At 40.7% G+C, this 14,909-nt stretch overlaps 1 protein-coding gene across 2 annotated transcripts; it reads left to right on the top strand.

Annotated features, from left to right (window-relative positions):
• The first annotated feature begins 911 nt into the window (after positions 1–911).
• Positions 912–14,391, top strand: UPP1 (uridine phosphorylase 1). 2 transcript variants are annotated; one of them, XM_063399480.1, is made up of 8 exons: positions 912–1,183; positions 3,650–3,715; positions 6,562–6,679; positions 7,189–7,347; positions 8,386–8,500; positions 8,959–9,168; positions 10,635–10,781; positions 12,210–14,391. In XM_063399480.1, the coding sequence occupies exons 1-8, from the start codon at positions 927–929 to the stop codon at positions 12,347–12,349; spliced, it is 1,212 nt and encodes a 403-aa protein (XP_063255550.1). In that variant the 5' UTR covers positions 912–926; the 3' UTR covers positions 12,350–14,391. The 2 variants fall into 2 exon arrangements, with proteins under 2 accessions (XP_063255550.1, XP_063255561.1); XM_063399491.1 differs by lacking the exon at positions 912–1,183 and adding an exon at positions 3,001–3,292 and having other exon boundaries at positions 12,210–14,365.
• Positions 14,392–14,909: the final 518 nt, after the last annotated feature.

Genomic DNA, 14,909 nt, shown 5'->3' with positions numbered 1-14,909 from the left:
CATTGGTTATTCTTTTAATATATGGCTGAGTAGCAAATGACCTGAAAGGTAAAGCAGACTTTTCACTGGACCCGGGATGAAGGGGTAGGTAATATTCCTGTTGAAAGGATAACTTTCTTCCACAGAATTAAACACTCTTCTAAGGTGTTTGTCTACTACTATAGCTTGGAAATCTAGACAAATATTTAAAGAACAGGAAAATGAAAGGTGGATTAGGAACCTGTCCTTCTGTTTCACCCATTGGAAATCTAAACAAGCTGAGCAGGTGACAATGTCTCAGTTAGTTGAGCAATTCCTCTTGCATGTCATTTATGCCTAGAAATGCATCTGTGCAAGGGATTTCTCTCTTATATTCCCATACAAAGTCCTTTGGTGTGAGACAGGATATGAATAAATTTTACTCTAAATGCCCAATACATGATTTTGTAATAAATACATCTCAGCAATGCCTTGTGCCTAATTTGTTTACTGTCCTGAGGCACAGAAAGTTCTCTACTAAGAAGATTTTAGTTGGTCTGTCTCCCAAGTATTCCCTACTATGACAAACTGCAGTGTGCGTCCGGTACGAAAACTTACTTTAGAAATTGCATTGCAGGATTGTGGGTTTGGTTACTTTTGGGCTTTTCAGTCACTGTTAACAATGTTAAATTTACGCTTCCAGTAGCCGAAAACTTCTCTGCTCTTTTCTCGCACTATATTTGCCTTGCCCACTATAGCAGGAGCACCGTGTGTGAGCACCGACACACACAAGGGCAGACACAGGCACCGACCCGACTCCGCTATGCTCGGCTGTCACCTGTATGAATATCTGTATCCGTATCTCTAGCATCTCTCCCTCCTTCTCTACTTCTCTCTCTCTCTCGCTCTCTCTACCTCTAGCATCTATCTTTATCATCTCTATCATCTCTATCCCTCTCCCTCTCTCCATGATAAGGTCCTCCCCAGCGCCCGTGCCCTTGGAGCAGCTCTCCCGCCGAGCCCCGCACTCCGGATGCATCCCGGCATCATTGCACCCGCCCGGACGCGGCGCCTCCCGCAGCCTCCCCGGCGCGCAGGGAGTTAACCGGGCCCGGGGCGGGCGCTGCCGCCGCTGGCGGGCGGGGCTGGGCCGGGCGCCCCGCAGCCCGCCCGGGAACAGCGAGCGGCTCTGCCGGTTTCCCAGCGGCGGATCGCGCTGCTCCCGGTGAGAAGCGCGTCTCTCCGGTGGCCCGCGGCCCGCTCCCGGGTGGATGGCGGGTGTCCATCTCCCAGCCCCGGTGGCCGGGGCGCGGGTCGGGCGGCGAGGGCGGCGGGCGGCGCTCGGGTCGAGCGCTGGTTTCGGCGGTGCCGCGGTGTCCGGGCGGACGGGACTGCTTGGGGGGGTCTGCGGAGCCGGGGGAGCGCTCCGCCAGCAGCGAGGGGACCAGCGGGGTACAATGAGTTTTGCAGCGACTTCAGCTTCTCCTGATGATGGATGAACACCGAACAAGAGCTTTTCCCTGCAGAATCCATTGACTGCGTGCTTCCTTCAGAAATGACGGATGGCGGGGGGAAATGAGAGGTGGCAATTGTAGTGGATACTGCATGGATTTAAAGCACCAGTCTGAGGATTTAGATGCTTAGATGAGGTAATAGAAAGAAATTCTTCACTGTAAGGATGGTGAGACACTGAAACAGGTTGCCCAGCGAAGCTGTGGATGCCCCATCCCTGGCAGTGTTAAAGGACAAGCTAAATGGAGCTCTGAGCAACGTGGTGTAGTGAAAGGTGTTCCTGCCCATGGCAGAAGGGTTGGAACCAGGTGATCTTTAGGGTTCCTTCCAACCCAAACCATTCTAAAATGTGCATGCACCTTAAAACAGGCTGCGCCCTTTCTTTATCTGAGTCCCGCTGGGAGCACATTATTATAGAACACCACTTTAACTTTGGCTGAGGAAGACTGCAGGAACTTTTGACATGTCTGTAAAAGTTTCCATTTGGTTAGACACTGTGAGGGTTTTGTGGTTTTACATTAACTGGCTGCTTGTCAGCTGCTACCTGATTGCTGTCGGTCTGCCATGGGAAAGCTGCTTTATGCTTGCTCCATCTTCCAATTCCTGCCAAGACACCTCCAGCGGGGTGCTCTTGGGGGAGGTATGCCGGACCTTTGGACTGTCAGAACTTTGTTCTCAACTTTTTGAAGTGCATCATCTGTGATTACTTAGGCGATCAGAGCCCAGAACACTTTAAAATCGCGTGGATGCTTAATAGTGTGAACAAGAGCTGAATGAATGTCCTCTGTTTATTTGGAGCCATTTTTCTTTTGCTACATAAAAATAACTTTGCTATTTCTTCTTCCTAGCTTCTAACTCCTCTTTATCAGGACTTGTGACACTGTAGGAATAAATGATGTCTTTTTCCTGCAGTGTACATGGTATAATGGCGATGCCCAGTAGTAGCTGACTATACTATAAGGAAGTGTAGTTGATTATAAAGTCAACTTTTATACGTCACCTGCTTGACCATAGATGGTTGGGTACATTTAGTATACTTAGTACATGTGAAGTTTTGGTCTACTTAACAAAGGCTGGTATTTTAAATGAAGATAACTAATCGCCCTTATAAATTTTAATACATTTCCATTATTCAGATGCTTTTAGCAGGCAGGTCTTTTGTTTATTTTGTTAGGTTGTGCACTTTGTTAGAAATTCGTATATGATGTAATTCTGCTGCAAGACTGATTTCTTTCTGTTTCCTTGTGATGTAATCCTGGAGTTTTTAAGGATTACAGTCCTGTCTGTTATAATCTCTGTGCTGTCAGGCCCTTCTTAATGGAGGGTAGAGCAAAACCTTATGATTCATTATTTCCCGTAAGGGCATTCCCAGAAAGTACCAACTTTGGCACGTCACCTTAGTCACTTCTGAAAATAATAACAAATTAATCATTCTATAATAATAATTCTGTCCTCGGAGCAGCATGAAAGCCTCAGTGATACATTTGCCTATTTAAATTCAAAGAAGAATGCAGAAAGGAGAAGGCTTTCCATGTAGGTTAAGGTAATGGATCAGAAAAAAATGTCTTCTGGAGAGCTGTGGCTTTTTGAAGTCTTGTCTTGGTTTCCTGTTCCTTGCTTTATGCTGGAAAAAGAAGTTCTCTTAAGGTCAGTAGGAGGAGTTTAATGAGGAGGATATTATGAGTAAGATGCTTCCTGGACTTGGGTTTCAGGCGTCTGACAGCTAGAGCCGAGCTTTGGAAACCTTCTAGGGCCAAAGGTGGAAGGGGACTGAAGCTGGTCCGGCAGCCACTGTTGGTGTGGGAGCTATGGAAGAAAGCGGGTGAGTTGGTTAGCAATGAGACTTGCCTCTCTGTGGCCAGTGAACCTGCAGCTGCTCATACCACACAAGAGAGGTAGTAGCGACGTGGGGGTTGCAATAGAAAGGGACTAATTTAGGCTTGAGGGCTTTGAAAGTGGTGTTGCTCAGCTGTAAAAATTGTAGATGCTCATTTTGCTCCTTTTGCTCCTTTTGCTCCAGTTATAAAAGCTGTAGTGTGGCTGGATTATTTGGGGAATTTGACATTCATGGTGGTTGTCATCAATACAGAAGGTTTCTCTCTCTGTTAATGCTTCCAGCTTTACAGATGGGACTATTCTGATGCACTTTTATTTTATTTTTTTTTTAATAAAATTCTAGGTATAAAGCATACATGGCTCCTGGTTCCTCAAAAGAGAAGAAATCTGATGATGGACAGGCTTCAAAGTAAGATTGAGAAATGAATTATTTTGTCCAAGTTTACATTTACACTTCCTCCCCAAACTCATTACACACTCAGTTTAAGATAAAAATTATGATAATAATGCCCAGTATCCAGTAGCAGCTCTTTTGGCAATTGCATGCTTTATTGCTTTACCACACCTCTGCAGAGGACTTTGCTGGTTAGCCTTATGAACTTCTCTCAACAGTGAATTTTTCAAAGCAGGGTGCTGTGTTTTTTTTATTTTAATCCAGAGCTGCTGAAATGTTGAATTTGGTAGCCGCTTCAAGAGTTCAAACAAATATTTCAGTGTGTTTCTCTAATACTTACTTTAAGCTTATTTTACTAAAACCTACTATATGCCTGTTTAGTCTTTGGGTTTGTATTTTCCTTACACCCTTAGAAGTTGTAGGTGCTTTACAACAGCTTTAGGGGAAAAAAAATTCTGCCCCTGAGCTTTGCATGCCATGGATTTTTATCAAGCAAACTTTGCCTCTCCTGTAATTCCATGGCATTGGTCCTATGTACACATAACAATATGCTAGTTTTTATTGCTCATTTTACCCCAGGGTCCAAGTCTACAATCAGATGTGCAGATAAGGTGGGCAAGTTGATAACAGCCCCTCACAGTGGTGGGTCAGAGAGTGCTGTTGTGGGGTGTGAGATGAAAAGGGTGGAATATAGCTATTGATGAGGAACGAGGCTGTGTTTTGGCCAGGCATGAGGACAGTGGTGTTGGCACCTACCACATGAATTTCCTTGCACTTTTAATAGAGGCCTCGCCTTTTCTTGATTTATTTCCTGGAGAGAAGCTTTTATTGCCAGTGTTCTCGTGAAGAAGGAAATAATTTTTTTTGCTTCCCAGAGGATAGATTGTAAAATGATTTCAAATGGTATCCTGTCCCTTTTGTATGTGACAGCCATTCCAATGGACCTCAGTACAGCCAGATATTGGGTCTGCATTAGTGAGTGACCCAGTAAATAAATGTAGAGTCCCACAAAACTGAACAGGAATAATTCAGGGGAGGCAGCCTGGAAAAATTTTGCTAATATGAGCAGGTGAATTCCTAGGTTGTCTGTGTCTTCATGACAGGCCATAAATCTGCTCTTTAGTTCTCTTAGAGTCAAACAGGTCTCTTGGGAGGAAGAGCAAAGGCAGCCAAAGCCTTTGGTTCCACCTCAGGCAGGATTTGTATGAAGAGAGATAAATGGGTCCCATGGGAGATGGAAGGGAATTCCTAATGAAAGGGTGAATGGAAGAGAATGTCCCCTACTGAAGGGGTGAATGGACTGGCTGCCTGGGTAGGCAGCTCCTTCACCTGCTGAGGGTGATTGCTTTCAGTGGGCAGGATCAGATGGGGTGGGTTGAGATGACACCTCTTTCCTTGGTTGTGCAGCTGTTAGTGAATGATTAATGATGTTGGAGAGACACCATCAAGAACAGAAGAGGTTGCTATACTCAGAATATCTGGGTTGTAACTGTTTGCTCTCTGAGGAGCAGTTCAGTGACCTCACCATGGGCATCTTGGCCACTGTAGGTTTCCTTCATCCTGCACAGGCAGCTATGGCATAGGAACCATGGGGAAGCACTGCCTTTCTGGAGAGGCATTAGAAGGCAGACAAGATAACCTGGTGACCTAGACCAACTAAAATAGTGCTAAACACCTCTGTTTAGGCTTCAGAGTTCTTCCTGAGTTGTTCTAATGATTTTTTGAATGAAGTCCAGGTGAACTCTTTTGTTTGTCTCCTTTGACAAAGCAGTTTGAATTTGCTGAGCCATGCTGTTCCTCCACTGAGCCTTAGTAGCCTCATTAAGCTACTAAGTCATCTTCTTGTGTCTGGAAGCTATTTACTGCTTGATTCCATCTCTCAGAAATTACTTTGAAGTGCTGGCTAGTGCTCTGCTTAAGCTTGTGCTTATTGGCTAGTCTTTCCTACCTGTTTCAACTGAACTTAAAACATCAAGCAGAGAAGGCAGACGTTTTATAAATCATTCAGCTTGTTTAGTTAGTCTGCTATCAAATTTTCCATGAAGGTGATCCCACAGGCCAAGTAGTTCAGGTTTCCCTCCTTGTCCTATCATTTCCCGTCTCTTCAGACAGATTAATATTTTTTTTTCTTTTAAGATGTATCATTTGTTTACAAGAAGCACTTAGGAAGAAGTGATTTCTTTTTATCTCTTTTTTTTCCTTTTTCTTGATTTTTTTTTTCTTCTGTGGTTTTCTTCTTGCTTCAGATTTCCATTTTTCTCTTTCCTTAGTCAGATCCTTTGTACCCTTGTTATTGGTTTCATGTCATAGGTTTTTTTTTTTTTCCTCCTGTCTGTATGACAGAGTAAAACAAATTGCCAGAAATCTGGTGTGTGCTTGTCCATAAAGCCCAAATCACCCCATTCTCCTAAGGTGTCGGCAAAGTTTCACTCAAAACAGAGGTCAAATTTTCTTTTCAGCTTTGCTGTAGATTGCCTCTGTAATATGGTGGGCTACTGAATTTTCCCCGGTCCTGCTCTCATTGTTCTGTTCACCATAAAGACCCTCTTTGGTTCCCAGCTTTAATACTGTTTAGGATAAAAATTGCACTGTCGCAAATGCATCTGAACATCTGGGCTTTTCTTCAGCAATTTCATGCTGTGTGATGAATGGAATGTGAAATGTCGTTTGTGATGTTTTATGAGACATAAAGCAGTTATGTTTACAGACAATGCACAAGAAATCAAAATAAAATGGTGCAGGCATTTGTATGTGTGTATCCCAATTTTGACTGCTTGACTTTGAAGAATTGTCATCTGTTCAATGTAGGGGTTTGTATATTTTCTATATGTTTCACAATGCTGCTGTCTTGGCATTGGCAGAGAGAATTTTATTCATCTCTGCAACCCTCACCTGGAGAAAATGAAAGAAGACATCCTGTACCATTTTGCACTTGGGACCGGTACCCATGATTTTCCGAAGTTGTTTGGGGATGTAAAGGTAAGATGCTTTTACTTCATTCACCAAGCCTGAGCTTTTCTGCAGAAGGTGAAAGTGTAGTTGTCCTCAGAATAAGACTAAATATGCCAGCCTACCAGAGATTAAGGAGTACATGAAAAAGGGGAAAATTTTTGTGGTTTTTTGTCACTTTCAGTATCCAGCAAAGCTGGGAATAATTGGTTTTGGCTGTCTCTTTTCATCCAGTAAAAAGGCAAGTGCTGTAGGCTCTATTCAGATGCAACTTCTGTTTGTTGGGTCTTCATGTCAATATTTATCTTTCATTAGTTTAAGCAGGATGAAGGCATTTGAGTGCTGTATAGACAGTTGAGGTTTTTTTCTGTAATTTTTCTTCATGGCATTTTAGAACAATTATGAGAAGCACCATACTTGGGATGGTCCTTCTCATATGCCAACCAAAGGCGTCTGCCCGCCCATGTTGTTCTTCGCACGTTCTTTGACACACGGAATCACGCAGCTGATTTTGTTTTGTTGAACTCTGTCCACCCCAGTTTGTGTGTGTTGGAGGAAGCCCTTCCCGGATGAAAGCTTTTATCGCCTACATAGCGGAGGAGCTGGGGCTGGGGAGCCCTGGCTGTGACTACCCCAACATCTGCGCGGGCACCGACCGCTACGCAATGTACAAAGTGGGGCCTGTTCTGTCCGTCAGTGTGAGTACTTCCCCTCATCTGACACGGGGCATGGTTCAGTTCTGATGCTGTTCAAAGCGTCAAATTTGAGCAAAAATAAAAAAATGCAGAAAACCTGAAATCATGTTTCTTTTAAATGCTTCACAGTCCTAATCACGCTGCTCAAAATAGTGCAGTCAGCTAATTAAGGATTCCTTTTTAGCCCTTTTTTGTAAGAGGGAAAATCTCCAATACCTTTGCTCCTTCTTGCATCCTTTTTCCTCAGTGTAGCACTGAGGTTTTGGAGGAATGGCCGTATTATTTTTTGAGCAGTTACTGTTGCCTCATCCCCGTTCTGCACCTTGAAAAATGGGGGGAAAAGGTGCATGTGGGGTATTGGAAAAAAATGTCTGTACCACACCCAGAGCTATGTATCTGCAATGGCACTGTCAAACGTGCTTAAGAGAAGCATTCTATCAGACTGGTGCTGCCAACCCATGTATGCATTATAAAGAAATCTGTAGTTTTAATTTGTAGCTAGAATTACATGCTTCAATTGCAATTGCAATACTGTAGTATTGTTTTGCACCCTTTCGTGTGAGCTGTAATTATCACAATATTGTGCAAACTAATATGAAATTAGTGTAATTTTCTGAATGTCAAGACTAAACCACAGTGTCTGTATTTTGAAAAAATTAGCGTAACTATTCACTAGCACTTCAGGTTGGTGAAAAATCAGAGGGGTTTTTCTTGTGTTTGGGAAATGCTCCATGATGAAGTGCATTAGTCAGCTGTTGGGAAAGGAAACTCTTTGTACTTTTGAAAACATGTAAATGTTCTGTAATTAATGATTTTAGAATTCCTGTATTCCATCAACAGTCTGCCAAAGCTAGTGGGAGTCTATTTGTAGGCCCTTTCAGTATCTTTTTGTAGGCCCAGAGGTTGAGGATTTTGTGTGAGTGAGTTAGGTGACATTTGGGAAAACAATATGAGGCAGGAGATATTGTCCAGCTGCTTCTTCCATATATATTTTGTGTTGTCTATGGGAATGTGGAATAGTAATTTATGTTTCCTTTTTAGCACGGTATGGGCATTCCTTCTATTTCAATCATGTTGCACGAGCTGATCAAACTGTTGTATCACGCCAAGTGTTCCGACATAACCATCATTCGCATTGGCACCTCTGGTGGAATAGGTATTTCCCCTCTTTTTTTCTTTTTTTCTTTCTGCAAACTAAAGTATCTTTGCAGGAGAGTAAAGCGTCACTCTGCATGCAAGCATTACTCTGCATAATTAATGCTCATTAATGGCCAGAACAGGTTTCCACAGGAGATGCATCATTTTTTCATCTGTAATTTTGAAAGTAAAGGTAACATTGCTTTTGCATAGGGAAAATGCACTTAAAGATCTGACAATGTGAGAAGAAGAACGTTCCTGTCCTGTATGGAAAATATAAGTGAAAAACGAAAAACTTAATTCTTTCAGAAATTATTAGTAATAATAAACTGAAGCAGCTAGGCGTGGACAAAAATTCTCTTGGTGGATTCAGAGGCAAAATTGCTGCCTTTAAAGCAAGTAGGTTTGGGTCAAGATGTATGTTTTATGTGTCTGGAAACCACTTATTAACTGCATTGTTATTTCCTTTTGCTACAGGTCTGGAGCCAGGCTCAGTGGTTATAACTAGGCAGTCTGTGGATGCCACCTTCAAGCCTCAGTTGGAACAGGTTGTTCTGGGAAAGACAGTAATTCGCAGCACTAACCTGGACGAACAGCTGGCCAAGGAGCTGATGCAGTGCAGTAAAGAAATCGGTCAGTTCAATACAGTCATTGGAAACACCATGTGCACTTTGGATTTCTATGAAGGTAAGGCTGGTGATAGACTAACAGAAGGGTATTGGTAAGCAGCAGTAGATAAATACTGAATAATATATTAACATTATGCTTCCAGCTCACTAACAGAACACATTCTCTACTCTGAATTGTCTCACAAATCACAATTAACCTATTTTTCATCTACATAAAATCAAGCATTGTACTTAGCCGTTTTCTGTATCAAACTTTTAATTTTGTGGAGATTTCTCACCAGCTTTAATAGATCCTCTGAAGTATATATAATCTACTATACACTTCTTATGTACCTGTTAGGTACATTTGTCACAAAATGTATGTGATTTATTGAAGCATCCAAGGGGGTTAGAGGAGTGGGAATTATTTGTGATTGTTTAGGGTTGTTTTTTTTTTTTTTTTGCACTGGTTAAGTACCTAAAGTAAATATCTTCTGAAAAAAAGGATTAGAACTTGTTTCAGTCTGATCAAAGCAGTGATCAGACAACCACAGATAATGTTTTGTTGAGTTGTGTCAGTGCTGCTGTGTAGGAGATGCAAACCTGCAAGGCCTGTTTTGGTTAAACATACAGGCATTCAGGTGCTTTTTGATCTCCCAAACCGAGATGTTCATTCAGAACACCTTTCAAACCTTAGGAGAACAGACTGTAAGTGGCACCTGATCCCACTTTCTCTTCCTGTTGCTGAGCAGGTGACAAATGATCTTCATCATAGTGCTTGAGCTTGGGCAGAAGCGCACACTGTCAGGTCATGCATCTCAGGCACCAACCGCGGGTGCAAGCAACGCTAACAAAAGTGTCAGGGATGTTTTCAACTCATACAGCAAAAGCTGAGATCAGGATTGAGAACATTAATTAAGGAGTAAAACTCCCAAACCCAAGAAGATACTGAGTAAAATACTGTGTAATTCAACTCTACTGTACTTACCTGCTGCTGCCTTGTCTGTAGGTGATATTCTTGAATAATTTGAGTAAAAAAATTTCAAAATTTACAATAATATTAGCTAGTTAGCTTAAGAGACTCTGCATCTCTTATCTTGGAAAGTCTGTAAGTGATAAACTGTTCATCCTTTTAAGGTAAAAACAGGAAAGCATCTTTAAGCCTGGTGGTTTTTTTTAGACAGTGATTAAACATATTAAAAATGCAGCCCTTTCATACAACTTAAAGTTTCTTGTGGAATTTTGATACTTGTTGTATGTATGAGAATGTACTACATATATTTTTCTGTTTATGAATTTGAGAGTTGAAGCTGAAGAAGACTAATTAAATCGCTGTGATTCACATTACAAAGAATACAAATAATATGTATATGCTCTAGCAATAGCTAAGAATCACTTTGTCATCTTTGTCTTGTGCACAAAAATGAAGAGTAGTAGTAAAAGCTGAACACTGTATGGAGGAAACTGTAATAACTGGGTGTTTTCAAAATTGAATTTGCTCTGTGAATTCATCACTCTGAAATGTTCTACAAAATTACTTTCTAGGACAGGGCAGGTTGGATGGTGCAATCTGCTTATATGATGAAGGAGAAAAACTGCAATATTTGAAGAATGCTTATGAATCTGGTGTCAGAAACATTGAAATGGAGTCGTCTGTATTTGCTGCAATGTGTAATCTCAGCGGTGTCAAAGGTGAACTAACTTAGTCACTTTATCCAGGCTATAGGAAATTTTCTCTATTGCAGGGGGTTTGTGGCTAAAAACTGCAAAGGAATGTTAACCTTCTGCACGTGTAAATTTATATAAAAGATATTTCTGCTTACAATTTTGTTGCTATGATTTTTTGATATGTGTAAGTTGTGTCACAACTTATCATAATTCCTCACACAGTTCTTACATGGTTTACTTCTGTCATTTGCTATTCCAGCCCACGGCAACCATGTAAATCATTAAAGTACCTAATTAGCGTATGGCATTCATTTATTTTCTCCAGTTAGCCTTTAAAGTTTACAGAAAGAAACTTAGTTTAAGCAGTCAGGTGATTCTCAGATCTATATATATATATGTAACTATACTCATTTTCTATACTTTCATATGAAATAGAACACATAATTATTTTCTGTAGACGTAAGACTGTGACTATAAAACAGTTGAGGATTTTTCATAGTGTCTTGAATAAACCATTCCAAATCACAATGAGTTAATTTTTTTAATGCATGCTAAGTAAAAAAGGGCAATTACAAATAATGTAATACAGTGTCTTTCTTCTTATCATATTAACTGTCTTCTCTCACTTTCTTTGGCAAGGAATGTGCCAATTTGAAACACTAATGTTTCTCAAACTCCCTTAAGCTTGAGGAGGTCAAAGTGAGGAAATACAAGCAAAAAGGCGAATGGTTATATCAAAGACACTCAGTTCTTACTGGCTTAAAACAGATTAAAAATCCGACCAGTACTATCCCTGAGCAATTCAAGAGGCCTTTTGCCGTCTCTGCTTTGTAGGTCTGTAATGTGTATTTCCTGTTTGTGCACTGCAAATTGCCACTGGCAGAAACCCCAGACAGAGCAGAGTTATGGGGCTGAGTGATAGACCTGAGCTTGAGTGCAAGGAGGGGTTTTGCCTTTTGGGCTCTGATTACTGAAAGGCAGCATATGAACCTGACAGGATCTTTGGGGTCCTCATGTGCTTGCAGTGTTCCTTGTCCATGGAGGCAGCTCATCTGCTGCTTCCTGGCACCCACAGGGCAGGCACTCAGTGGGGGACTGTAATTGGCTCTGCTAGAGCAGTGTCAGGTCACTTCCTACCAGTCATGTCCTGGCTACTTGTGAAATATACTTCCTGCCAAGGAAAACATGGGGATCCTGATACAACAATAAGTGTCTGCAGCTGCCTGAGAGCTGTGGCTTTATTAGTGTAGCAAGCAGTTCCCTTAAACTATTTCTACCTTGTATCATCCATGGCATGCTAGTCCCCTAGCATCTCATGGTACTGCACACTCTTTCTTGGGGTTGTTTTCTCTTGTATTTCTGTTCTTTTAGTGGTTTGTTCAAACATTTATGCTTTTGGATTGTATAATGCAAGAGTGTCATTCCTAACTAATGCTGTCTTTTAATTTTTAGCTGCTGTAGTGTGTGTCACTCTTCTGAATCGGCTTGAAGGGGATCAAATCAGCAGCCCACACGATGTCCTGGTGGAGTACCAGCAGAGGCCACAGAAGTTAGTGGGATATTTCATTAAGAAAAGTCTTGGGAAAGTATGAAATCTCCATCTCGTGTTTTAAAGAAGGAGAAGGCCTTTATACAGATCCAGTCATGGCTGACTTTTGTACATTACAGATCTTTTGCCTCAGAATAACTTACAGCATTCCATTTGTCAGAGGAAATTAATCATTTGTGTCACTGTTCCTTGGGAACTGAATGTACTGAATGGACTTCAGCTAAGTTTTGCTTAGTTATGCATTGCTGGATATAAAACTCACTTTTCTGTGAATTGGAAAGTAGATCTGTTGTGAAGGACAAGCCTGTGATAATACGTGTAAAAGCTTTATTTATCCTTTCTGTAAAAGAAATACTAGAGGGAAAATCAAACTTTATTGCCAAGTATGTGCATACCAGCAAATTAACTTAAAAATTAGAATACTTTTCTTGTTATAAAAAATTATGTAAGTTATAATTGTCTCTGTTGCTTCACTTGAAAACTTAAAGTGAATGCAGTTTTTTTTTTTTTGCAGACTTTGACAAATAAACAATACTATTTTCATATATTAAAATTTCATGGAATTGCAAAGTGTGGGACTGAATTTTCTAAGCATTAAGGACTTGACACTGAGCTGTTAAATATCTGTACTGCCTAGATACCGATCCAGGAATATTTTAACTAAAGAATTGAATCAATACCCAGGAAATATTTGTGCATTAAGTAATTTTGCATTGAAGTACTAGCAATCTTTTGTTGAAGCAAGACTCCTGCTTATGAAGAGGAGCCGAAGGCATTCTGGAGGTGCACAGCATGTTCACAGGCCTGTATTATAGTAGCCCTTTCTGTTTCCTTGCTTTTGCTTTGTTTCTTTTTTTTTAAAGATTGGTATTCAACTTCATTCTCAGAATGTAACACTCACTGTTGCAATGGTTCCCAGTTCTTCTGAGGAACTGGAGTATACCTCTTAGTGGTACATGCCATCAAAACCCCTTCTGCAATTGTAGTTTTTTCCACTAACATTGGCCTAAGTGTTTGGTTTCTTTTTTTTAAATCATACTCCTTGCTGCTTTGCTGCTGTAGTTCAAATGTAAATACGTGGTCAGTTAAAGAGAGTTTATCTCTTTTTATTACTTTTTAATTTTTTTTTTTAAATTTTCCTTCTTACTACTGCAGTAGGGGAGGATCTAGTCGTAGCAGGGGTCACAGGTCAAAAAGTCTGAATAAGCTCTTGGAACAGTTGTGGCTGACCCAGCAAAATGAGATCTTCTCTGTGAGGGTTGTAGTCTGCAATGCTGTTAACAAGCACAAGTGTTAGAACTACGAGACAGTGATGTTAGTAGTAGGCAGAATCACCAAGTGACAGAGACTGGAAGAAATGTGATGAAAACATTAAAAAAGAAAGGGTGACTCATGAACAGCAAACTGCCAGTGAGGATCAGTCTCCTTAAATTTGATTAGTTTTTCAGCTGGAAAACATATTAGTAACTTTTAGAAAGTTATGATATAGTCTTCTATTAATTTTAAACCCACATTTTCTCATTTATGCTCAGGATATACAATGAAGATAAATTTTCAGAGAAAATTTTTTTTCCTCTAACCTTAAGGGAAGGAGAGAGGTGGAAATGGCTCCACATTCAGTTTGAACTGTTAATCCTTTATTAAAAAAATGAAAAATAAAAATAATAAAAAAAAATCTGTGTTTAACTATGCCTGGTGCTTGCCTAGACATTGCATGAAGTCTGTGAAGTCCTTTGGGAAACATGCAACAAAGCACATCTTTTCTCTTCAAGGTCCTGTTCTCAAAACGGTAACAAGGAGATAAAAACAAGATCACTTCAGTGCGTGCTGCTCTCTGTGGTAGAGGAAGTCTAATACCAAATTGACCAGAATGGGTTTGGAGGAGACAGTTGGCTGTTGTATAAGAAATATACAGAATTGAATAAGAAGTACATTAAGAGAAGAAAATATGCTTTACCTGGAAAACAAACATCTAATGTGACTGTAAAGCTCTAGGGAAGCATATTACTACAGTTGTCCTGGAGGCATGAATCTAAAATGATGTGACTTGTCTTTTTAAAGGAAGGACAGAATGAATCTGAAAACTTGTTAAAAATAATTTTTTGAATTGTTTTAACAGTGTGTGCTGTCAAATGAAACCAAGATGTTTTTGTATTTACAGTCAGATAATGTAGGCAACTTCTGAGAACTAATATGAAAACTCTTATGTGCTAGATGCTAAAATATAAATGGGCTTGTGACCTGGCCGAGCTGGAGCCAAGGGCCCTGCATTCATGGGGTGTGGCAACTATTGTATTAAATCAATGGCCAAGACCCTGGCAGAAGCCTCTGAAAGATGAGCCATTCACCTTTTGCCCGTATGTCCTTCCTCCTTCCCAGTGTTCCTTAGGACGATGTACATTTTTTTCTGCTAAAAGTTTTACTTCTGTGCTTCCCACCAGGTAAAGGGGTATATAGAAGCTTAAAATTAGTGGTCTAAGGATACCAAGTATCCTCCTGTTTCTGCTGTTCTCTGTCCTCTGATGCTGTATTCCTAATGCAAGAGGTCACTCTACTGACACATATGACATGCAATAAAATAGCTTTCCTCACTTCAGAGGAAA

This window comes from Prinia subflava, chromosome 1 (assembly GCF_021018805.1).
Source record: "Prinia subflava isolate CZ2003 ecotype Zambia chromosome 1, Cam_Psub_1.2, whole genome shotgun sequence".
NCBI lineage: Eukaryota > Metazoa > Chordata > Aves > Passeriformes > Cisticolidae > Prinia > Prinia subflava.
Note: the sequence above shows the minus strand (reverse complement) of the source record. Positions and strands in the feature narration are given on the sequence as shown.

Coding starts and splice junctions, on each gene's coding strand:
- UPP1 (XM_063399480.1), top strand. CDS start 927: ATGATAAGGTCCTCCCCAGCGCCCGTGCCCTTGGAGCAGCTCTCCCGC. Junction 3,716..6,561: donor GATGATGGACAGGCTTCAAA/GTAAGATTGAGA, acceptor TGGCATTGGCAG/AGAGAATTTTATTCATCTCT. Junction 9,169..10,634: donor CACTTTGGATTTCTATGAAG/GTAAGGCTGGTG, acceptor ATTACTTTCTAG/GACAGGGCAGGTTGGATGGT.